Source organism: Augochlora pura, chromosome 10 (genome assembly GCF_028453695.1).
Source record: "Augochlora pura isolate Apur16 chromosome 10, APUR_v2.2.1, whole genome shotgun sequence".
Lineage (NCBI taxonomy): Eukaryota > Metazoa > Arthropoda > Insecta > Hymenoptera > Halictidae > Augochlora > Augochlora pura.
Window position 1 is genome coordinate 17,691,150 of NC_135781.1, and position 25,298 is coordinate 17,716,447.

General features: G+C 33.0%; 1 protein-coding gene across 2 annotated transcripts in view; it reads right to left on the reverse strand.

The window, feature by feature from the left end:
* Positions 1 to 24,727, reverse strand: part of LOC144476252 (thrombospondin type-1 domain-containing protein 4) — a 71,288-nt gene extending 46,561 nt beyond the window's left edge. The window contains exons 1-2 of one of the 2 annotated variants that reach the window (XM_078192953.1): positions 24,339 to 24,727; positions 13,589 to 13,919 (exon numbers count right to left, since the gene is read on the reverse strand). In XM_078192953.1, the coding sequence (XP_078049079.1) occupies positions 13,589 to 13,648 (60 nt within the window). In that variant the 5' untranslated portion in view covers positions 13,649 to 13,919; positions 24,339 to 24,727. Of the gene's footprint in view, positions 1 to 13,588; positions 13,972 to 24,334 lie in introns of both variants that reach the window. The other variant, XM_078192952.1, reaches the window with a different exon arrangement.
* Positions 24,728 to 25,298: the final 571 nt, after the last annotated feature.

Sequence of the window (25,298 nt, forward strand, 5' to 3'; positions counted from 1 at the left end):
TGTATAATTCTATAAAGTGTGAGCCTAATTCACATTCAACTCCTATCATTTGTTCAAAAAATAACTCAATTTACATTACGTTAAGATGAATTACAGTGCAATGGAAGATAATACTATTTCAAATATGTTTTAAAATTAATAAAGCGATTCAGGAGAGAAAGCCGCAGACGGAAACTTAAACACCATGCGACGCCGGCTTGACGTGCAATGAAACTCGAGTGACTGCAACCTGCATGATCATGACCCTGCACTAGCTGCGTGTCATAACGTTGGTGAAGAAACGAGACACGAAACTGATGGTCCATGAAGAAGTATCTTCCTAGTGTCAGTTGTGTATGAGAACATAAAAGCAAATTGATTATGTAACGGAGAAGAAAATTTAATCGTGACGTCCTGTGCTCAGCTAGAGGTGAAAGAAACAAAGAACCGTAGTTTTTGTGAGCACCGACCAAAGTACCTGTATCAAATCGGTAATAATTATAATCGTAAACGAAAATCAATTCCCACGTCACTGAATTTCAATAATACGCAAGTAAATTGAGTCGTACTCTATTCGATAGGATGATACTTGACTTCATAGACCTATAAATTTTATGGTGTTTACAAAAGAAATTTTTCATATCCCGTATTCAACAGAAAAATTAGTAATTTGAGTGAAAATTTGGCCCTTTCGGTGCTGATTAGAATGAAAAAGCATAATAGAGGAGATATTTAATTTTTATATCATTTTTCTGACTTTTTACTATACTTCTCCTATTATATTACTTATTATATTTCTATCATATGTATTACATTCAGATCGTGTTATGTGTACTTATATTATATCTGCGTGTATTATAAATCATATGAAGATCGTGGTAGATAAAAGTTTTCCTAAATATGTACCATAGGTTAAACAATGTGTCTTAAATTACAGTGTGCACGAGCTATAGATTGAAAGGGTTATTAATTTGTACTTAGGCAGAATATATAACAAAATGCATTTACAGTGTTTGTGTAGAAGTTGAATGGAAGAGCGAGAGAAAGAAGATTCGAAGAATTTAAGGAAGCCAAGGAATCGCTGGAGGATGAAACACATCCGCAGCATCGTCTGTAATCAAAGATGAGTATTTGCTCACTTTGTGTTTAAGTCTCCGCAGAAGTTCTTCAGATTGAGCATTCTAATGCGATGAATACACCAGAAGGAAGTGGATTCATTCGATTGGTTTTTAAAAAGTCTTGTTATTACCCTTGATGATATGGAAAGTGTACTTATTATGCAAAACGCGCAGCATTATATTTAGCATCATAGAACAGTGTTTCCCAACCATTTTTGCTCCATGTCAATGTCTCAATGATCTGATGTCACCTCCTTAGTATACAGGCCAATCCGTTTAAAAAGATCTAGTCAAACATCTGCGAAATCATTAATGATACTAAAAATTACTGCAAATGACATTTGAATGGTAATAGGAGTTACTTAAATGATATTAATCAGATTTTTCTGGATTGATGTGTTAAGGCTATGCGAAGGTGAACTTTATTTTAAAAATAAAATCATACATTTTTTATTATACTACTCGATTTAGCTCGTTATTCTCGATAGATTATTATGTACGCTGAAAATTTCATCCACATCAGTTGATGATGAGTCGAGTTACAGGCATTAAAATCTCCAGGTTTCGTACAATTGTTAGCCGAAAATAGTGAGAAACTAATATTTGTAGTCTCTAATTGTTTTTAGCTCATACATGTTTCCACATCTGCAAAACGCATTGTTTAATTATTCTTTATAGAGTCAAGTAAAAATTTGAAAAAAACATTTCCTTATCTTTTATGTCACTCGAACCAACTGTAATTTTTACAAACATTTTCACTTATTGTCCAATATTAGTCTGTCTAATATCTCAAAAAATTCAAGTAACTTGGTCCGATTTTAATCCTTTGCACTCGAAGCTATTTTATCTTGAAAACGAAGATATGAAATTGAGCTGAATTTTAAAACTATGCATATAAAATTTAGCTTATTTACTCGAGCATTCTTCATTTCAAATAATTCTATAAATATAACCCAATTTGATATCGTCAAAATTACTTGAAAGAATGGTATATCAATTTTCAGTGGCGTCTCAGTGTCGCAGTGTCGCCTATAACAACTGGTCCCGTTCGATCAAACACCGTTCTGCATTTCACTTTAATTCGTAAAATTATTAGCGTAGCAGTCACCTGAACAATGTGCCGGGGTTAAGGACACTTGACTACCCAGCGAAAGTAATGCTTCCTGACGATTACAATTCACGACACATACGTTTACCTCGTTAGAGAACTATAAAGACGTTTGTCGCGACAGAAGGTTTATTTATAATGATAAAGGAGACGTCACGGGCGATGCATTTATAGGAAGCTACAAAACACTCGTAATTTATTACAATGCCTCAACCTAGAGAATACGCGGTTCGCTCGTGACACGCAAACGAGGAAACCTTGTAACAACCCGTACTTCCTGGATGGATTGCCGCGCGCAGCTTATCCACGCTCGAAGATATATAGAATTTTTAATTCGATCTATCAAACTATCAACTCGTACACGGGCGCCGTGTATGTTCGCCGATGTGTTTCTTCCAGCTATCAGCATTGTACACCACTACTGATCCGTCTTTTTAGATAGCCCGTAATGGCTTTTAGTAGTTAACACTTTCTACTATCGAATATTAGAAACGGACTCGTGAAAATATTTCAGAAATATGAGACAGGATTTCTTGTGGCATTCCACGATTGATAGCTTTCAGAAAAATTTTGAAATGCTGGAGATATTTCATGAATAATTGGAGGAGGGGTGGAGGTAATTATTTATTGAACTGTAAAATCCATTGTTTTTAATACAAATTTTAATTATTTTTGACTTTAAATAAGAGTAAATTTAATTATAACAGATTTTTAATAAAAATTTAAATTCGATGCTCTTTTAATACAATAGAAATTTGGGTTACAGTAGATTTTTAGTAAAAATTTAGTTTACGATAGATTATTTGATCAACTAGTGTCTGATAATTTCATATTGAGTAAAGCGGGAAATAAAATTCTAATTGATTCTACGCATACTTAGGTATCTATCAAAAAGGTCTGTTGTTCCAGTGTTAAACATTGGTTATCCGATTCGGGTATCTGAGTCTCAGATCAGGTTGAGCGTAACCGGGTTGGGACCCGGTCCCGAATTGTCAGATACCCACCCACCCCTAGTAAGAAGTTCAATCTGGGTCCGCGTAACTTTCAGTTTACATGCTAACATGGCAACATTTTACGAAATAAGTTTAGTTTCTTTCACAAGGTGACATACGCGTCTTAATTATTAATATAAGGTTTTTGAGATAACCTATAACAGTATCGATGGCAATTGGCAGCACCATCATTCTGAAATATTAAAGTAAATGCCTTGCAGGTTGTCCGCAGATAGAAACCAACGAAATATAGAAATATTCCATATTTATACATCATATACTCAAAATATGTATATAAAATCATATAAAAATAAAAGTGGAATTAGAACTAGAGGTATTAGCGGTAATAGGTCTGAAGATTCTTTATTAGATTCTGACCTTTTAAGCACAGAAGTGCAAATATTGTAAACCGTTGTTACTTCAAAGTTACAAAGTGAGTCGCATTGTTTAGATATATAGGTTTATAATTATTATTTTACGTTGCATAAATATTTTTATATTTAAACACAATTCGGCCAATAGTGAATTAGATTGCAATTTCAATGGAAACTAAAATATATTTGTAAATTTTATGATGTTTGAATGTTTGGTGACCAAATAAAATAAAACGAATAAATAAAAAGATATAAATAATTACTATAAAGAAACTATACACAGTGTGTCTGGATTAGATAGTATACTCGTCATTATTTACATTTTACGACACATTTTACATACACACGTTTCAAAGGGGTCGAATCAGGTAGCTGGTTAAAACGGAGAACAAAAATGAAAACAAATAACTGGATGAATTTCTCTATTGTACTTGCAAGATTTCAAATCTGTACAACTCTATCAATTTTAGAGAATACTCGAGAATACATTTTGAAGAACGCGTTTCCAAACTGTTCTGCGCGAAGTAAAAGTACGTGAAAAATGTCGATTGCTTTGACTGGATCAAAGGCTCCCCTTAACGGAAACCAGTTGCGCGAGTCGAATTCTTCTATCCCATTGAACCTTATGTGATAATCAGTGGATCGCTCTCCAGCGATTACCCAAAGAATATTATGCTAGATATTCATTCGTATGATTAATGAACAGCCCCGTGAAAGAAAGTCATGCGGTCGTTGGATTTGGATCAAGGATAAAGTATCGGATCGCGTCTACTTCCTGCAACACTTAAAAGCGATTCAGGGATCTATATACGCGGCTGAATCTGTTCTAATACGATATCCGACCGGTCTAAGAATACGCGTCACTCGCAACATTTGCCGACAGGAATGCGATCCACACGCAATATGGGACTTCCTAGGCAGACCTTGGACATCGTCGACGAGATTCCGCTCATCCGCGGCGAAATGTACGCGAGCGGAAAAAAGAGAGGGAGAGAGAGAGAGAGAGAGAGAGAGAGAGAAAGAAGAAAAATCGACGTCGTTGGTCGTACGTAATTAAACGCGCGTAATTTACGAGCGACATTTCAAGCATGCTAATAGAGCGCCTTCTTTGTTCGTCAAAAAGTAACTCACCAGTAGGTTTTTGTAACCGATCGTTAAAGAGTATCGTGTTATTTTCCCTGCGAGTGAACATGCCCAGTTGATTCCGATCTTTGCGATTACTTTGATTTATGCGGCTACTCTTGGGTAATCGCGAACCCAGACCTCTGTATTCAAAACGTTCATATTTCCTTTGCGATTCAATATAATGTAGTCATTAATGGCCGGTTCTTTTTTCACAGTTTGATTTTCATTCATTTCGTTGTCAGTCATGTTACATGATAGTATTTTTCCGACAATCTGTTCCGTTATCACAAAAAGAACCAACTGTGTTCTAGTTGTAAGGTCCGAAATTTTTGATTAGCAAAATTCTGAATTTTTATTCAAGTCAGGGATGGGCAATTCTTGAAAAATAATCGATTTTTTAAATGATTCAGAATCATGATTCTTTTACTTTCTGCAGTTATATAATATCCGAACACCCAAACTTTGAATAACCCTTAAACCCTTAAACTTTGAATAAAATTCTTCTATACGCAATACCGAATACTACACTCTTACTTTATTTTTGTTTACGCTTGCACCGTTATGCAACGCAATTGAAGCTGAAATCAGTTCTTTATTGAAATTACCTTTGTCTAATAAAAATTATAATTTAACTTATTTAGAATTAAAAAAACAAGAATAAATTATTTTTTGTAATATATAAATGACAAATTTTCGTTATTTGGCTATTGGTGATTGTTTGCGAAATAGCGAATTTTCGTTACGTGAATGAACATGTGTTAAAATAGTGAACGCAACGTTTGAGCCTTTGGAACTTCTACTCGAGTAATTTATTTTGAAATAAGATTCTTTGCGATAACAAAAATTGCAATTATTTTTTCAGAAATCTAATCCGTTGCTGTGCCATGACATTACGTTGACGTGAACAGCACAGTCTATATGTCTTAAAACATATATTTCATAAGAAGCATACATGTCACAGTTGATTAGACTGTGAATATTTATGCAAATGTTAACTTGTGTGGTCTAATGGACAGAAACTGGAATTAAATAAGGACTGGCTCGCCTTATTAAGGATTCTATCAGATTCAAAATAACATGAAAATAGTGTTAAATCTTTCTTAATTTATTACCGTATATATGATTTCAGACAATCGTGGGTGTCAAATAGATTCTGCCTGTAATTAATGAAGGAACAGCAGTCTACAATCTATGATTCTTCAGAATTTGTATTATGTGAATATAAAATGACTATCGAAGGTGAACTTTTACAACGGAGTTTAAAGTCAATATATAACTTAAAATAAATAAAAAATAATTTAAAATTGTAAAGTTCGACAAATAATTTCCGTCGCTGAAAATCAACAAATTCAATCAACCACTTTTTAAAATATCTTGTTTACTAGACATTTTAATATATTAAAATATGAAATAAAAAACTATTACATATTAGTAATAGATTCTAAATACAAAAATTTAATTATAATAGGAACCAATAGATTTTTAAATTCTAATAAGTTTTGATAGAAAATATAGTTGTGATAGATTTTTAATAGAAATCTCAAGAATATCACAAACTTCTAATAAAAACCGAAAATTGTAATTGGCTAGAAATAATTAATTTTCTAAATCTTGGTAACTTATGTCTGTATACTACAAAGTTCATTGAATTCGTCAAATATAGGAACAAGTTACAGGAATTGAAAAATGCATTAGAAGATTATCTTACAGTTAATGATCAAAAGTTGTGAAAGGCTGCGACTTTCACGATCATTAATTGTTTTTAGCTGATAACAAAGTTAATAAAGTTTATTGGAATTTTCGGCATGTACCATATACATGTACATACATATAAGTTATAAAGGTCTAAAAAGAAACAAAAAATGAAAAAAGGAACATTTTTATATTTGTTTTGTGATTTCAATCAGTTGTAATTTTTACAAAAATTTGTTTATACATCCTTTAAGAAATAGTTACTTGGTCCAATTCTGAAAAAGTTATTCTGTTTTAAAAAATGTCCAAATATTTTAGTATCAGTAGTTGGGACGTCGAATGATTTTCGTTTGACACGACATTGTTGCATAGGATTTGCCTGCGCTTTACGAGGAAATCAAGCTCCCCACGAAGACGTACGTTTTGCGATCAGCGTTTTATTCGTCATAGTTTCTAATGGAGACGAAAAAACCGGTTTAAACGAGACGTTCGCGAGTCCCGATATCCCGACGTAATTTTAAAATACAAGCATTCATTAAAGGAATGCGCGAGGACTGTTTACCTTTTGCCAGTGACAACGTGACCCCCCTCATTAGGCCACTGCAAATGGTAATAATAACGCTGATTAACGTAATGACGAATACCCGCGACGATTCATTAACTGCTTGACGCGTAAACATTGCTGAATTTACGGAACACGCGGCGCCGATTCCCTGAACGCGTTCGGCGCCACTTCAGTCTCGTTGGAATTCGCTAAATGGGATACCATTATCGTTTTAAGGTATTAGAGTCCAGTATATTTCGAACAAATTAGATAACTCGACGTATCGTTTTATAAAACAGAGTTAACGAATTGTTTAACCAAATCTTTTCGTTTCGTGTGTTGTTCTTCAATCACTATTAAGAAAGAACATGGCCGAAAAAACTATTCCGGGAGAAATACATTATCGTAGAGAGGCAGAGATCGTCGTTGATGATAATAACAGAAGGTACTTTTACTTCTATTCAGTATAGTATCTTTGATTAAGTTTCCAACCACGAGATTCTGAAAACGATCAACCATTTATTCTCACAGTCTATTTTATCGTAGAGTTGGTTACCAAATTCATTAATAGTCACGTGTACAGTGCGGCACGAAAGTATTTGAATGCCTTTTAAAATACAACATTTTCAAAACTAGACTAAATGACTTGAAATTTTTTTGGGTGATAAGGGGGTATTCTTTATGAAACTGTCTACATAGTAGCGTACACTTCATGAAATGATTAAAAATTGCGAATTGATTTTTCTCTCTTATTTAATTACTTGCTAAGTAAACAGCTTTCTTATTTAACCAGATAACTATTTCTAATGAGTACACTCATTATTAAACAAAATCTTGTCATTTCGAGTATACTCGTCAAGATCTGGGCAAGAAAGATATATAGTTTGGTGCTCTTTATTAAATTATACACATGTCATAGAAATATTCCACTTAAAAGAACATGGAAAAAAGTCAAACATATACAATATAAATAGTAAATTACATACTCTAAGACATTGCAAGAGTTCGTTAGTTAATGAAAATTGGAGAAATGGGTGAAATAAAGTGGCGTACAAAATATTGAATTTTGACAGGATTCGGTTAATAATTATTGTTCTTCTGTACGGCAAGTTACTTAAATCAAGGGATTAGGTAAACAACACTGCTCATAGATAGAGCGAGACTTAGTTTATATGAAATTTCTCATTGCATGAATTCGTTTAAAGCAATATTCCCATAAACTGTTCCATCTCTGAGACCGCGACGAGATAATTTATCCTGTTTTCCATTAACTTTGTGCCTTACTTCCAAATATGGTTTATCAAGTAGGCGCCTCATCTACAAGTTAAACAAACAGTCATTCACTTCGTCACTCGTGCGCCGGTGTCTCGAACCGAGCAATAAATTCGACAGGAAACGAACGGCCGGCGTTTTATTGCCGAGGAAATTCATTTACAAGTAGAACAAGGCTCAGGAATCCGTTCGGGACGCGTTCTTAAGAACCCGAGGGAATCTTTCGGGAACTCCCACACGCACCGATTCCGATAGTGTCAGGAAAAAATACACTCTTCCGAGTCAGTGACACGCACGGATAAAGGGGTGCTCCCAAAAAGAGTTTCTTATCATGGTGACACGAACGAGACACGGCCGTGTAACACTTTTTATTGGCCCCGTGGTGGTAAGCTGCCGGCAGCGAGACACTTCTTTCTCCGACTCTCTTCGCCCCCCCCCCCCCCCCCCCCCCCCCCTCTCTGTCTCTCTTTCTCTCTCTCTCTCTCGGTTTTCTCGAGACGACAACGAAGAATACCAAAAAAAACAATAAGAAGAAAAACAACGGACAAGAAGAAAGGATAAAAAAGGGAGGGGGTTCAGAGAGACGAAGAAAAAAGATGAGGGCTCCCCGTGTTCGTGCTTTTCAGCATGTGCTAAGAACGGACGGGCTTGAAGCACGAGGCGCCAGATATCCAGTAATTTGTCTTTCAACGAATCACTTTGGATGACGACGCGGAGCCAGGATTTTCGTGGTGCCTATAAATTACAATATTCCTGGACGAGAACGATAGCCACCGTTGCTGCTTCCGTCCTTCAACGGTTTCTCCTTCGTATTGCGAGAGCCACAGTTTTTCTGCTCGTCGGAATTGTTTAATCACTTGAGATGCATAGACGTACCGCGCACGTCGCCATCGGTTTGTTTCAATTTCACTTTTTAACCCGATATTGCTTCCATCATAAGTGGATCTAGGATTTATTACTTCAAGTACTTTCACTTCTCTTTGTCAACATTAACGAGACTTGGGCAAAATTTAAGTAAACGATTATTTATAAAAAAATGATTTGTTATTTGGAAATGTAAATACTAGATACAATATAATTACTTATTATTTAATTTTTATAAATAGAATTCCAAATGTTATTTGTTAATTATCATTTAATTGCTTATTGTGTATTATTTATTTGGCACAATGTGTCAAACACGTTTTAGAGTCAGAAAACAATGCTCATCACCTGCAAGTACTTCAATAATAATAAATGGAAATTTATCTGTATTACACGGTAAACGAAGAAAACAGATTCACCTAAATTCGAAGAAAAATAACTTTTTATTTGCAGAATTAATTTAGAAAATTTTCATTATATAATATACAATAGATGAAAGAAAAGCAAACATTATTTATGACATTATTGGAATGAGTCTATAGTTAATTAATATTTTTAAATTGTTATTTGCAAATTAAGTACTAGTTTAACTTCTAACTTTTTATTTATTATTTAAAATAAAATTTGCCAACTCTGTTCCTGACATGTGCAATACATGTTACATTGGATTTATATGTAAAAATTAATATCGTATTCAATTTAAAAGCTTTTTGTATTTTAGTGAGTAGTTGTCACAAATTCAGATGTTCGCAGTTAACGTAAAAAAATAAAAGTAAAATATACTCGTTTTCAAAATTTCAATTAGTTGTGGCAAAACAAATGTGACAGAGTATAGAAATTTTTTGTTAAAAAAACGTGGAAACATGTTTTCTGGTAACAAACAAAGCAATGAGGACATTTCCTGAGAGGTATTCCATCCGCAGCGCTAAACAAATCCATGTAGAAGGTGTATAGTGTGTCCAAATCACAAAGAATGCAGTAGTGAAACTGCGTGTAATGCAAGGAATGCCCTGTTGCGCTACATATTTCAGACTGTTCTGAAATATACCATACTGTCTTCTCGTTTCAAGTGACGCCTCACGGCGAGTTTCAGTGTAGTGCATGGCACGTGCAACGCGCTACTGTGAATCAGTTGCCAGCGCAAGTGGTTCATACTCGGAAACAGCGTATAAATATTGTTATTCGACTATCTAGTTTCTGACAATTAATTTGAATTGCCACATGTTTCGTCAATGCTTTAAACTCCAAAGTGTCTTGTCCCTTTGTACCAGAATTTGCTATATAACTTTTCATGATTCAACCATATGTATGTAACTTCACGACCTACGTTATTTAGAACAGTTGAGGAATATTGCACTATGCAATTTGTGAACGTATGTCAACAACGTGATACACAGGCTGAATATTTCTTAATGAATATTACCCCTGAATAATCGATATTAGACCTGGATATTGCACCTTGAATATTTCCATTAACTTGTAATCATATGAAAAAATTTTATGTACAAAAATTGAATGACACAAGCAACTTTGTATTCTGGAACAATAAATTTTGGCGTGGATCGGTATTATAAGATATATCAGAAACGACCAAGGTGGACTAAATTATACACTCTATATAATTTATAAATTAATTCATAATTATTCATAAATATTCATACATACTGGTTAGTAGTGTACACAAACGTTCATTTTATCTAGTCTTCACTTGATCGTCTTATACAATTTGACGTTAAATAACTTCTCTTCAGAAAAAAAAAAACATGAATCCAATTCTTTCGTAACTAACGAAGATAAATCACCATGAAGTTATTGCTTCTGCGGACGTGTGGACTAGCATCGATCAGTGAGTGAGTACTGGTGTGATTTATTGGCGAATAAAATAGAACATGGAATACTAAAAGTGGAAAGTTAAGAGAGGTACTGAGTAATAATTACTGCATAATTCTGTATGATTAACTTAATAGCTTTCCTAATTGAAATTTTCCTAAGGAGCAGGTTTACATCCATATTATCGGTAAGGTATTCACGTGTGTGTCGCACACGACTAGTACAGGGGTATAGTGTTTCACCTCCTATCGGAAGAGAACAAGTTTTACTTTCAGTTCTATTTCAATCGTTATTATGTGAAAGGGGCTTAATCGATAAATACAATCGATTCGAAACCTTTCAGCGTGTTACGTAAACCGTTTAATTTGGCAATAACACTTGCGATTTAATAGACAATGAACAAGGTAACCGTTTCAACTGTAGATTAGATGCCCATTTTTCTTTTTTTGTGAAACAAGTGTACGTCTTACAACGCGCAACACATTAGCAAAATTGAATAGTCGTCTCTACCACGATATGAGGTCTATTTTCTTCCAAAAAATGTTTATTATGTTAACCCCTTTTTATGAATAATATATGTCAGTGCAATTATACAAAAATAATGTCATTAATTTGCATGTACCCGTAATTCGTTTTTAATACATGTTTTATAAGTATTCGACAAATAGTGATATTTACCCTGTAAATACTTATTAAAATTCTGTACAATCGAACATATTCACCAAGATATCTGCAATGTTTTATATTTATTGAAAATATATCTTTTTCTTCCGTCAATGTCGAATGAAGATTTTATTCTTTACTTGCATAATAAAAATTCAACATAAATTAACACCAACAGAAAATATCCTTCGATCTTTACGTATGTACATACATATATGGATATATTACTTATTATAGTTTCAGATTTCTATCGATTTTTGCAGTATTAACTGTTATACTCAATCTCATAGACTTACTTAATGTATGGATACGAGTGATTCTAATCACATTGACGTTTATTTAATACGAAATGTGCACGAAAGATCACGGAAATCATCTCTTTTATAAGATATGCGAAACACTTACCTACTTATCTCACTTGCTATGTAAAATTTTTTCATTTTTTCAGTACTAGTAACATTTTATTTTATTATAGTTAATTTTATAAATAGCATACGTATTATTCATTTTCTATTAAATTTCATAATTTTTTAAATTCAAATTATTCAGTTTTTACGAAATTGTTAATTTCATTTAAAATTGACTGATTACTTTGTTAAAATTTATTTTTTATCAATAAATGATCGACATAAAATAATTAATAAATTCTTTAAAAAACTTAATAATTTCAATATATAAGATTCAGGTTACAAACTGAATAATAAGTATATTATTTATAAAATTAACAATAATGTCAAGAATATATATCTGTAACTAAAAACACATATACATATACACATAACTAAGAATGTTTTGGACAAAAGTTAATCAGTTTTTGATCAGCTACAGATTGCTAGATAAAGAATTTCAGAAAAAATGTTTTATTCCAAAAAATTAAGGTTGTCTTCATTTTTCTAAATTGTATGGAATATCATTTACTTCATATTATTGTAGCTTATTGTAAAAACGAAATCCTTAGGATGACTTTGACGTCAAGAAAAGTGAAGTCAATGAAGTAATGCTACTTTATATGTTCCGCACTTCGAATTGGTACAACTTAAACTAAAACAATTTTTAACGAAAACATATTACCTAATTGATTTCTTTTTTTATTCTACAATAATATGAAGCGAAAACATCGTGTAATTTAAAGAAATGGAAGTGATCTGATCTGTTTAGAATAAAACATTTTTGTTCTGAATCATGTTAAATTGTAATCTACAACTGACGAAAAACTGATTAATTTTGTTGGGAACATATCTTTGCCAAGCTGTTAGAAGTGCTCGAAGAATCGTTGCAATAGTTACGTGGAACACCCTGTATATGTATATGTATACAGGGTAGTCTATGCAACTTCCAAAATATGCATTAGGTAACAAATTTTTTAATACGATAGTCATGTGTTTTAAAGAGACATAATATGTAGTAAATTAATTTTTTTTATAGTTTGAACCGTTCCAGAGATTTGTAGATCAATTTTCTTTTTTGGAAGGGAATACTATACATATATTTCATATCAGAATATGGAAAAATATCAAATTCTGAGTAAAAAAAGTATTGACCTTCAGCAACCCTAAACTAAATTGCTAAATCTAATATACATATATATATATACGATATCGAAGTTTATTCATCTATTTGTCTCCTCTACGAACGAAAGAACGAACAAACGAATGATTGAATGAATTGCGCACGTACAATATATTGAGTTCAAGTCTAAAAGCGGTAAACATATCGCTAATTGAAAGCGTGCAACGTGACTAATTATCCCCGAGTTACGAGACGCTAGCACGCGGAAGAAAGTTCTATAGAAAATTCGATGACGTATTTGCTTTTAAGAAGCGTGTCATTTGAATCCAGCTTCAAAGAGACCGCCTTACGGTCACTCATTTTTTTTTGTTCGCCGGTGTACACCACACGCCTGTACATTAATTTGATCTACGAGGTCAGCAATGAAATTCAAGTCGAATCGGAGGTGACATATAAGTATGTACCACGGGGAAGAATCGTGCGCAAATTTTGCGGAATTATTTATATTACAAGCTTACCGTTAAAGATATGAATAGCAGGAAGATAAGAGTTCGGTCCATTTTGGAGAATGTTGGCATCCTACTTCTTCAAAGTATAGTCATCGTCGTCCACGACTTCAACAGTTGTCTTCCTCGCGATCAACTACTTTGTGGCCCGTTCGCGAAATGCACATCGTTCCTTTCGAACTCGGGCAATCGTTTCTTCCACTGCACTTTTTTCCACTGCAATTCTATTTCAGTCCCTTCCACTGTCATCGAAATCACCATTCCACATTTCACTCACACCTTTTTCTTCGTTTGTCGCCTCGTGGTGCCGTCCATTTCCCGAATATCAGGGCACTCGTTTTTTCTAAATAAAATTCAAACCGGGGTGAGCCGATACTTTGCAGTCATTACGATTTCTGTGGACGACGATTAATTTTAATTTTTATCCATTTTGAATATATCTTTTTATGAACCACATTAATTTGACTGTGGCTGCAATTTCAATCGTTAAAGTAGGTTAGTGTATCACTTTAAAATTGTGAGAATCATTTTCGTTGCTATTACGATACTTTCGTTGACAACTTTTCAGAGAGAATAATTTTTCAAAAATTACACCTGATAACGTAAATTCTTTAGATGTTAGCCCAACTGGTTTACTACGCATGAATTGTAATTAGTTGGAATAGTAGAAAATTTTAAAAATTATCTTTTTTAAGTTTTTTAACTGCGTCTGTGACTAAAATTTAAACAATGCGTTCTGCCGGTTAACGTTACTATGAGTTACAAATAATTAAATTAGCTACTTTACATTACCTTATAAAAGTAATGAAAATATATTTATTCGGTTGTTTAGCAGTTTTTATTATATTATTTGTTCGGAGTCGAAGTAGATTTCAGACAACTGGCTCCAAATGTAAATAAGCTACTTCAGCAATAGGTCAGAGCTGAAAAATGTGCAAGATAAAACAAAAAAGATTTAAAAAATACTCATATTCACTGAACATTCTTGACAGTTTCCATCTACTGGTTCGCTCAGTTGACATTAGGTTATCGGAACGGCAACTTTTGACAGTTCTTTCTTTTATTCTCATTCAAATTCGCGGTCCAGGGAGCACAATTCGACGAACAAGAGGTGGGTGGACAGCTGTCTTTCACTAAAATTGTCGAATGAAATCAGGGTGTCGACAAGAGTGATCGATATGTTTAGCTGAAATTACAGGCTACTTTCAACGAAATAAGTGCGAGCAGCGTGCGCCGTGCCGGTTACTAAAGAGATTAGCCAATCCCTGCCTTGATGCGAAATGTTGCTTATGGGGTAACTAGTGACATATTGTTTCCTGCAATACTCGATGAAAAATCACCGAGTGATTAATGATGGTATGTGTAAATCAAATAGCGAGGGCATACGTGCGATTTGAATACTAGCCTCGCTGTTTCGTCCACGGATCTTTCTGTTACCGTGATCACCGTTGAAACATATAATTTCAGTATTTGTATTATGTATACATACGTAGTTAGGCGAATCATCATGTGCACCGTACAATAGCAACACATACCAGAACTGTTAGATTGCAAGTAGACAAATATGCTTTAAAGAGGTAAACATAGACAGAGATTTATTACCTAATCATACGGCCTCCAATTAAAAAATGTTGAGTTGAACGACCGCGTGAGTTTATCATAAAAAGATAGTGAATTTAATACGCCTATGACACCTTCTGATATACTAAACATACTGAAACGATATGTTTTCAAACAGTGGAACTCCATATGTACTGAAATGTGTTCATTCTTGAATTGAAATTATCCAAGTTTCAAAATGTTTTTTTAAATTGTTGAATAATCTTTGAACGCATGATAAAAACAAATAGAATCAACAAATCTAATCTTTTCCTGTATATAAAAGGAAGTAAAAAAGTATTATTACATATATATAGTATTATTTATATACATATATTTTATATTTAGTATACGTATATTATTCCATATGGATTGTATACGAAGGAATGAATAATATAAACAAATAAAACCAACAAATTTAATCTTTTCCTATATATTAGAGGAACAAAAAAGGTATTATTCTAAGAATCGTGTGTATAAATATATATTTATATTATCTATAGAATATACACATATTAGAAATATAATAGAATATTGTATAGTAGAAACTCTATCTATAGAATACACATATATCAGAAACGTAATAGAATATCTACTAGAAACATATCTTTGTACTATCTGCAGAATAAAGTATTTATATTTTGAAAAGTTGTATATGATGTAATAAAGTATTGCATTAGATAAGACGAAGATAGAAAGTCTTTTTATAAAGTGTTTTAGAAGCCCATTAATTTAGTTTCCCTTGGGAATGCACTTGGATGCAAAAATATACCACGGGCTTTGGATAATATTTTCAATGCCTCTCAAGGCAGGTGACGTATCGTCCACTATTTTTAAGTCTTGTCCTCATTTTTGTGAACGAAGCTGCAAGCTACACTATCAGCGATCTACGTCTTTCTTTACAATTATTCGAAATTTTGTACCACTCAAGGAGAATTCTCAGCTTGGAAATGTGACAGATAAATTCCTAAGCTCACTGGGTTTTTTTTAATTGGACTGAATAAACTATTGAATTCAAATACATATATTGCATGAGTATACATATGTATAGAACACAGACATTTTCATAAATTGTAAAAATTAATTTAAATAATTTCAGAAATTAAGAATGTCGATGTACATATCATTTTCAACTTATTAAAATGAATAATGAAAAAATGAAATTTTAATTATTACTTAAATTTGAATTACTTATCATAGTTCAGTGCGAGATTATTCTTAATAATTAACGTATTTAACAGTGAGATATTTTTATAAGTTAAGTTTTTCAGTAATATAACTCGATAAGAATTAGACAGGTTAGCGTGGGGCTATTTTGGCAGTTTGATATAATTAATTAATTGAATGTTCTGAGAGTCGAAGTATTCTATGATTGAATGATGAATAACAAGTGGATGAAAATAAAGATATTAATATGTGAAAATATTGTATGTGACATTCGTATCGATGTTTTCATTTTATATTTAATATTATTCATAAAATATTATCATCAATTGGATGATATTACATAACTCATGTGATACTAAAAAAAACACATTTACATAGTTATAATTAATTTAATTGAAACATTTGAAACGAAAATGTGTCTTTGCTGTACAAGTCTTCTTACTATGCACAAGAAGATTTTTTCTAATTTACCCTTCACCTAAACGAAAAGCAGAATAAGATTAGCTCCTTGTTGAACGTGTTCACACAATGGGGCGTATCGATTCTAATAACTTTCGATTTCGTATGAGTGATCAATGAAAATAGTTAACATCGTGAGAAACTGCTTCATAATACGACAAGAAGGAAATTAGATATTATTGAAGCGATCGAGGCTGGTGTACGTATACGCACGCACATAATGCTTTCATGCTCCAGTTGTTAGTGAGTGTTACACGAGGATCGATATTAGCCGTGCGTCGACCTGTCGAACGTAATCGCTCCTGCATAGAATTATTCGCTGAAAGACCGGCGAAGAACGTTTCCTTCGCTTCTCGTCCACGCATTCCGCGACCGTTTTAATTTGAAATTACACGTTCGTTGAAAGTCCTGCTTGAAATCGTAGCTAATGATTTTCTTCGTTGGCGCCGTGTCGGCCAGTGGTTCCACTAGATCGATCTCAATTACGAATGTTCCCCTATCTAGCGTTTTAATCCATTGTTTATATGCCGCGTTTTTTGCGGTGTTTTGCGGCACTTTGCTGTTGAAGGATATGTGTTTTATAACACTGCAATAATGCGATTCTCCACACATTAAACAGTCAGTAACGACTTCCATCTATTAAACTAATCTCAATTTAAAAATTGATTGAGACAACAAAATATATTGGACGATTATGAGATAATTTCAGCGAAACGTAATTTACGAGCAGTTTCTCATTACTTATGCATATTTTTTGTATAACCATAATATGTGTATAATATAAGATAATTTTGTATTAAGTTAATTTGTAATAACTGTGTAATAACTTTGTAATTTATTTCATTTGACTATTTAACATTTTGGCATGTGTAGATTATATTTTAAGGTATAAGTTAAAGTTTTCGAAAACGTCGCTTACGTCACTATGATTTTAGCAACTCAATGATTATTTATGATATGTTCAGACTTTTAAAACGTAAAAATATGTATAAATTAACAAGTATTTTCATAGTATTTTCATTCTTTTTTTACAGTAAGCAACTTTTTATTTGACAAAGGAAACTTTTCTTTAATTTTAAGTTTGTAAAATAACGTATGAAAATGAAAATTTGCAAAGATATTCCGAATCCAATCATGCAAGAAATAAAGCTCGCTTTCTTCATAAGATTTAAGAAATATTATGAAATCTCCTATTATCAATTTCAGTCAGTCTTTTCCAATCACATATTATAGTATTTAGCATACATTTAACATTTTTATACGTTTTTATTATAAAATGATATAGTGACACTGAATTACATAATATCTTCCGGAATTAGTTGGTCATATTACAGTCAAAGAAACCCAGTTTATCATAAGATTTTTAATTTTGTATACTAAGAATTCAGATGTATTGAATTTACAGAGCAGTCGGTATACATAGTATTCGTACATCTCTTAAACGGAATAACTTTCTTATAATTGGGTCAAGAGATCTAAACTTTTTTGCGATATTAGAGGAATAGTTTTACTAAAGAATGGATAACAAGTTGATAAAAGATGAATAATAAAGATAAAAATGATAAAAAATGGCGATTGGTCCGCATAACAAAAAAATTAAAAAATTGTTTCTACAACTTTTTTTATTAGAGTTTATGACGAAAAATTAAACAATATGGTTTGCAGATCTCGATCATTTATATGTAAACTGAAAATTTCATCAAAATTGATTTCACATCCTTCAATGGCTGTAGGTCGACTAATTTAATAAAAGTTTTAAAGTTTTTGTTATAGGCTTAGTTAAAACAGTTGGAAAATCATAATTTTAATTTGAAAATTATTGCAATTTTTGAAAACACTTTTTTAATCATGATCATTGTCTAGCAAATGAATCTTTCTAGTGTTACTAGGTGTACGAATATACATATTATACATCGACTGTATTATTTGCCATTCGCCATAACACTAGATCGACTTTAACCACAAATTAAACATTGTCTTCATTCGGATTTCATTAATTATTTATTTCATTGCACGTTGTCGAAATTGTAGGAATTATGAAACAAGTCTAGATCGAAATGTCGGTAGTAAAACTGAAATCGCGTGAAATTCGATTAAACGTTTGCGAATATAACTAACGAATGCAATGACGTCTTTATGAAGCCTGAAGGTAATAAGTAAACGAGATCATTGCGAGCTTAATTAAACGTGTAATCACTGGGTGACTAAGATATTATTATGCAACTCCTCACAGGCATTTGAAAGAAAAAGAAAGCTGCGTGAAAGGCATTGATAACTTGTCTCCGTGGCCGTGCAATTTGTAGTACAAGATGTTTTGGAATCATGATTGCTTCGGGTGCGAAACGCCCGGCTTCCGCGTTCCTGTTTCTTAATGCCGTATTTTAAGACTAATCTAAATTAGCATTTAATGTGAAGGCGAGAATATTAAATACTCATCCATATCGTAAAAACCAAGATTCATGGCAATATTTGTTACTAATTCCATGTCTTCGAGTAGCTTCAATGATTATTCCAATCGTCGTTATGCATATAAACGAAGTCTTGTTTATTCATTCGATTCTGTAGTTTTTCAAATCCAAAAAGTAAGTCTACATATTTATAAGGTAAATATTAGTGGCCTCGTCATAAATCTGTTTAGTTTTATCGATGTTTTAAAACATTCATCTTATCGCAGAAACAAAGAATCAATTGAGGATGGGGAGGAGTGTGCTCGAAAAAAATAACGTATTTTTCTATATTTACAAAAAGTATGAAATTTGAAAATTCTCTGTAAATCTGTACAACTCTTGTCTGAATAGTAATTGTTGTTCTGTCTAAGTTTTCGAGATTTTGCAAAAAACTGCGACACACTTACAGATGGACTACTTTCTTACATATTTCAACAACATTGTAACATGTTATTAAGGATGATATTGTGAACAACTTTTTCATTTAAAAAAATTGGCAGTCGGCCTTATTCTCAAGATAGAGAAAAATTCGGAACCTAACCCAGACCTAACCCATACTGAACAACAATTATCGTTGAGATAAAAGTTGTTGAGAAACTTCTTCCGTATAATGTATTTCAAAATCATCGGGATCACTCCAAGCATTCTACCGTTTCTCTAAATTCTATTTTTATTGTTTTATAACAAAATAGCAAGAAAATATTATTTTTCATAATCTACTGCTGCGTAGAGGTTTAATTCAAAGCTACTATAGTTAATATTTACCACTTATTTAATCAAGTGAGAATGTACTTAAATAACAAAAATACCTAAATTAATTCATATCCTATTTAGACAATGAAAACTCTAGTACTCTTCCTTTGAATATTTATTCCTAAAGAAATGAAAACACGAATAATTTTATAAGACGGTCATAGTTTAACAGAGTCAATATTATTTACGGAGAACAAATCACGACCACTATTGTAATTCCACAAAAATAGTAATAACTGCGTCATTACTACGTCTGATTAATAGTCTATTTCATAAAAATAGAATTGCAATTAATATATAAAAGATGTAATATAAAACTGCAGAAGACACATGAAATTGGCTATCGTTTACATTTAATTACCAATAGATACTTAACCAAGTGGCGACTATGTAAATTTTCAACTTTTATATTTTTTGGAGCACTTGTATTACAAGCTGCACGGATGAAATTATCCACCCACACTTTTGAATTTTTCTGCAGGTCCAACAACCGCGCGGAATATTCAACGATCCAGAAAACACGGTTTGTCAGATTCGCGGCCAGTTATTCAACGATGCGGACGTAATTAAATTATTCCACGTTTATTTATTAGATTAAGCACTGGAGAACGTGCATATTAATTGCAGGTTATCGTCGTGTAAGTATTGCGCGTTAAGTGTGCGGTAAGAGTGTGATAAGTAGTCGCATATGCGCCTGTATGAATTATGCGACGCCGGTTTCGTTGCTATTCCCGTGTCGTTCGAACGCGAAACATAATCGAATGCATTAACAGCGCAATATTTCAAGCCTAGTTATGTATATTAATTAATCAATGTCTCCACCGAGTGACAAAATATTATATAAATACGAGGAATTCGCCGAATGACATTATCGTCGCTTTCGCTACCGTTTTTTTCGTGTAGGTGCTCAATTAGCTTCGAATCTATGTCGTATCGACGCGATCATGTCCACATTAACTTATATTTTTCTATGTAAATTTAAAAGTGTAACTACATATCATATTTCAACGTCACATAATTGACTTAATACATTTTACACATAGACGTGACATCTTTCTAACTATTTTATATTTGCTTTTTCTCTGATGGTATTTATTTATTTAGTCATTTTTCATTTATATTTTATCTTTCATTACCATTAAATTTTATTTGATCCATTATCTCATGATTGTGAATGATTAACTAAAGTACTATTACTAGACTGTGGATTATATACGTTATCTGACAAAAACGAATGTTTAGATTGTGAAACAATTGGAATGTCACATTGTGTTTCAACGTTATAGTAATTCACCTATGTTGAAAATGAATTACATAATTTAATATAATTTAAATCAATTACATAATTATTTTAATGACGAACGTAATTCAAATGCGATGCGAATGAAATATATCGTTTAAATTTTTATATTTTTATATCGTATGCTTTGTACATTCTTTTTTCATTACCTGTTCATTTATTATCTTTTAATTCGTAATTTTAATTCAATTACATCGCAATTTTAAATTTGAACTCAACTACACCTTAATTTGTAATTAATGTAATTTAATAGCTTAATGTTTTGCAACTGTGCGCCAATTACAATTACGAATTATATTGTAATTGAATTGAATAATGATCAAAATTACGAATTTCAATATAATTAAATTATAATTTCAGCGAATTACTTCGGATTCAAATTCCCTTGAGTAATTTAACCATAATTCTGCACATCTCTATTTCTATGTTACTGGTATACATTGATAAAGAGGCAGGAAATGTTTGTTTGGCTCGAATATCCGTATACTGACTATTGTAATTTGAAAGCGTATGAATGTATCAGGAATTTGTCATTAAATATTATCCATGTATTAAGGAATCCGTATAAGAGACGACTCAAATTTCATCTGAAAACCCATTAAATGTGCAACCTACTTACGGTGCAAGCTTCGTTTATATAACTGCAGCTTACAATGACGTCACTGAATTCACTAATTCACACTTCAATAGGGCAAACAAGCCTCGCCGAAGTTTCCGCCGAGAGCATTGATTGCTCGTTAGGCGGTCTATTTTTTTCCCGTCGACCAACGTTTATAAAGCCGGGTTACTTTATTGCAATGAAAACAGACCGGAAAGAATGAAACCATTCGTAGGGATCTATACTTACGTAAGTCCCGGTATAAAGTGTGATACCGTTTATTTTTACAATTATCGACCTGACGAGATCGCCTACTAACTATTAATACGCGTTCGCAAAAAGGCAAACTGGGGTAGATGCGATTTTCCCGCGAATTAAATCGATGGGATACCTATCAAGCAGCTGCTGATAATCGTGTCGGTTATGTTCGCGTGTTATTCTTCTATTTATTCGTTTCTTTCAAAACACCATATATCCGTGGAAATAACATTTCGTTGTCAAATATTTGCTGGTCAAAGAAAACGATTATTTCAGTTTCCAATAATGTATAAAGAATAATTAGTAAAGATTAATTATTGTAGTTCTTTACATTATATCCAGAATGTGTATTGACAAAACTTTTTGAGAGAAACACTCGATGAATTTAAAAATACTTTTTACATTTTTTCTAGTTACCAGATCAATTAAGGAAAGAAATCAATTTTCATTTTACTATAGTTGATTGCAGTCGATATAGAACATTCTTATTTTTCATAGAGATCTGGAGTATGCGAATAATTTATTTGATGTACACTCTTTGTTGTGTCTTATAGTAAGTTTAGAACATTTTAACATTTAAAATATTTTTTAAGATTTGCTAAAAATTAGAGTTAAATACAGATTTTTCATCTTTTGTATTCATTTTAATGAATTAAAAAACGTATGATAACACTTCATTTGAATCAATTCGTCTGAAATACCAACTGTTTTACATATTCTGTACTAATTTTTATCAAAAACATTGAGAAAAAACAAACCGATAAGATTAGAATCGGGGTACACGGTAATAACAAGAAAACTACATTAGACCCAGTTTCGTAATGTAGAAAACAGTGCTCTGTATAAGAAATATCTTAGTGGTATTGTTTTCATCGTTTGAGAAATTTGAACAACGCGAATAAATATTACAGAGCGTGATACAAGCAAATGCTAGATAAATCTGTCACAACTCCAGCAGAATCTGAGAAATAGAAATTCGACAAATTTCGATCGTCAGTAAATCATGACGACCAGGAATCTCGTAAAGGGCACAAAGTCAAGGCCGCTTGCATCGAAGCACGAGAATAGTATGTATCAGCTCGGATCAAAGGGAACGTAAATTTAGATTTGTGCGATACGGGTCGCTTTAAACTATCCGCGCGGATTTCGTTAAAAAAAGCTTCGGTGAGGCAATCAGGAAGAAAAACGGCGCAGCTGTCTGGCATAGTAAAGAGTAAAGAGCAGCACAAATCGGCATAGTGATTCGGCGGTCATGAAAGTCTATCACGGTGCGCCACGTTTTTCAGAAGTGTGGAACTCCTGAGTGATCCGGCAGGCAAGACACATTCCTTGCGTATCTTAATTTCATGCTGAATTTTTTAGCATATCATTGTAAAAAAAGAACGACAGGGGATACACGATATATCAACGTGCACCGGTATCTTTAGATTACCTTTCATCGACTTTTAATTGGTTGCTGCCTGTTGACAAATAAGACATTCAGGTTAATTAAAAGAAGGCTGAAAAAAGGTGTCGGGACTCCCGACATAGAATGTGGCACGGACTGTTGATACATCGGACTGACGACGACCGCATTGTACGAACAAAAAGATTAAGACATCTGATCGATCTATCGGAACGATCACTCGGGTATAAACTACCGTTTAGAAGTTACCGGATACTCGATTGTTACGAGGAAATTAAAATTCTGCTACAGGTATCGTTTTTGCGTAGTCTCCTGTTACCTTCGTTAATTTTTCCGTAGACAATTAAACTGCGAAATTATTTATTGCCCATTAAATATATTAACCATGTACGAAATACGGACATCGTATTCAAGTGTTTAATCCTAGACGAAATTTTTGCTAAGATATTCGAAACAAATGTTAGTTGTAAATGTGCAATACGCACAGTTTATTTAATTTGAATAGTTGAACTCTATAACACAACATTCTACAAAAGATATTTCAGTGAAATAGTGAAATTTTTTTGAATAAGTAAAAAGTGTTCGATGAAGGAATATTAAGATTACGTTAGTTGCATCTCCAACTCCATTTTTTTCTTATTCTATCTTAATCGATACAAATGACACGAACGAGTCCGACTGTGAAAAATCGACACTCGCAAATTCATATCGATCTTTGTAGTCGTATCAAACATAGTTTGTCTTAATTATTTGGTTAATGTACAATAAGTACCTACTCTTTACTAAACATACACTGAGATCGAGAACGTAACGTCAACTGTGCGAAAGTTGAAAAACGAACACTCAGTCACATGGTACTACCTGCGATTGATCGCAGTTCCAAAGGAACCGACTCGATTACGGAAGTCTCGAGCTGTCCCAGAAATTCGAATAGTCGATTATCCTGCACTTAGCGTTCGTACCAACTCATCGGACACTCAACCTTTCCGTGTGGAAACGATTCACTGTACGCAAACTGTAAACTGGAAAAGTCGTTAAATTTGTTTAATCGTTCACCGTCTACACTGGTTTATTTCGTTTTTAAATGAATAGGAGTACGCTGCTACGGTGTGGCATGCTGCGTGTTACAGAAAACCGAGGAGGCGAGTTCCTCTGTCGTACTAAACAGAGGTGTCGTGCCGAACTGACGGCTCCCGTCGGTGGAGGATCGACTTTATACAGCCTGGTGTGTCTCGCGCGCTCTATGAGCGCAGCTTTAGGAGCCTCCAGCTTCGTGTGTCACCTGACAACGAGATGTTTCCAACTTCTATCTTATCGTTCCTCCCCTGCTTTCGTTACTTTTAATTACTGAATAGCTACGGCTGTTTTCAGACCACAGAGCAGCGTCGCGTCATTTTTGTGTATTATAGTACTTTAACAGGATAACAAGGCTGTGCTGTGCGACTTTCTCTGATAATTCATCGAATCAGTAATGGTGTTAAGCAAGATGTAAAACATCGTTGGTGGCTTATCATATATTCACGGCAAAAGTAACAAAATTATCGAAAGAATATAAAAGTGCTTTATTTTTCTTATTCATTTTCTTATTCTAATTACCTATTTTTGTTCTCAGTCTATACTATATTTAATCATTTTGGATCCAACCTATTTAATAATGAAACTAATCGACAAGTGACTGATTTCGAATATTAACATTTATAGTTATTGATATTATGAAAATATTTCTGTAACAAAGT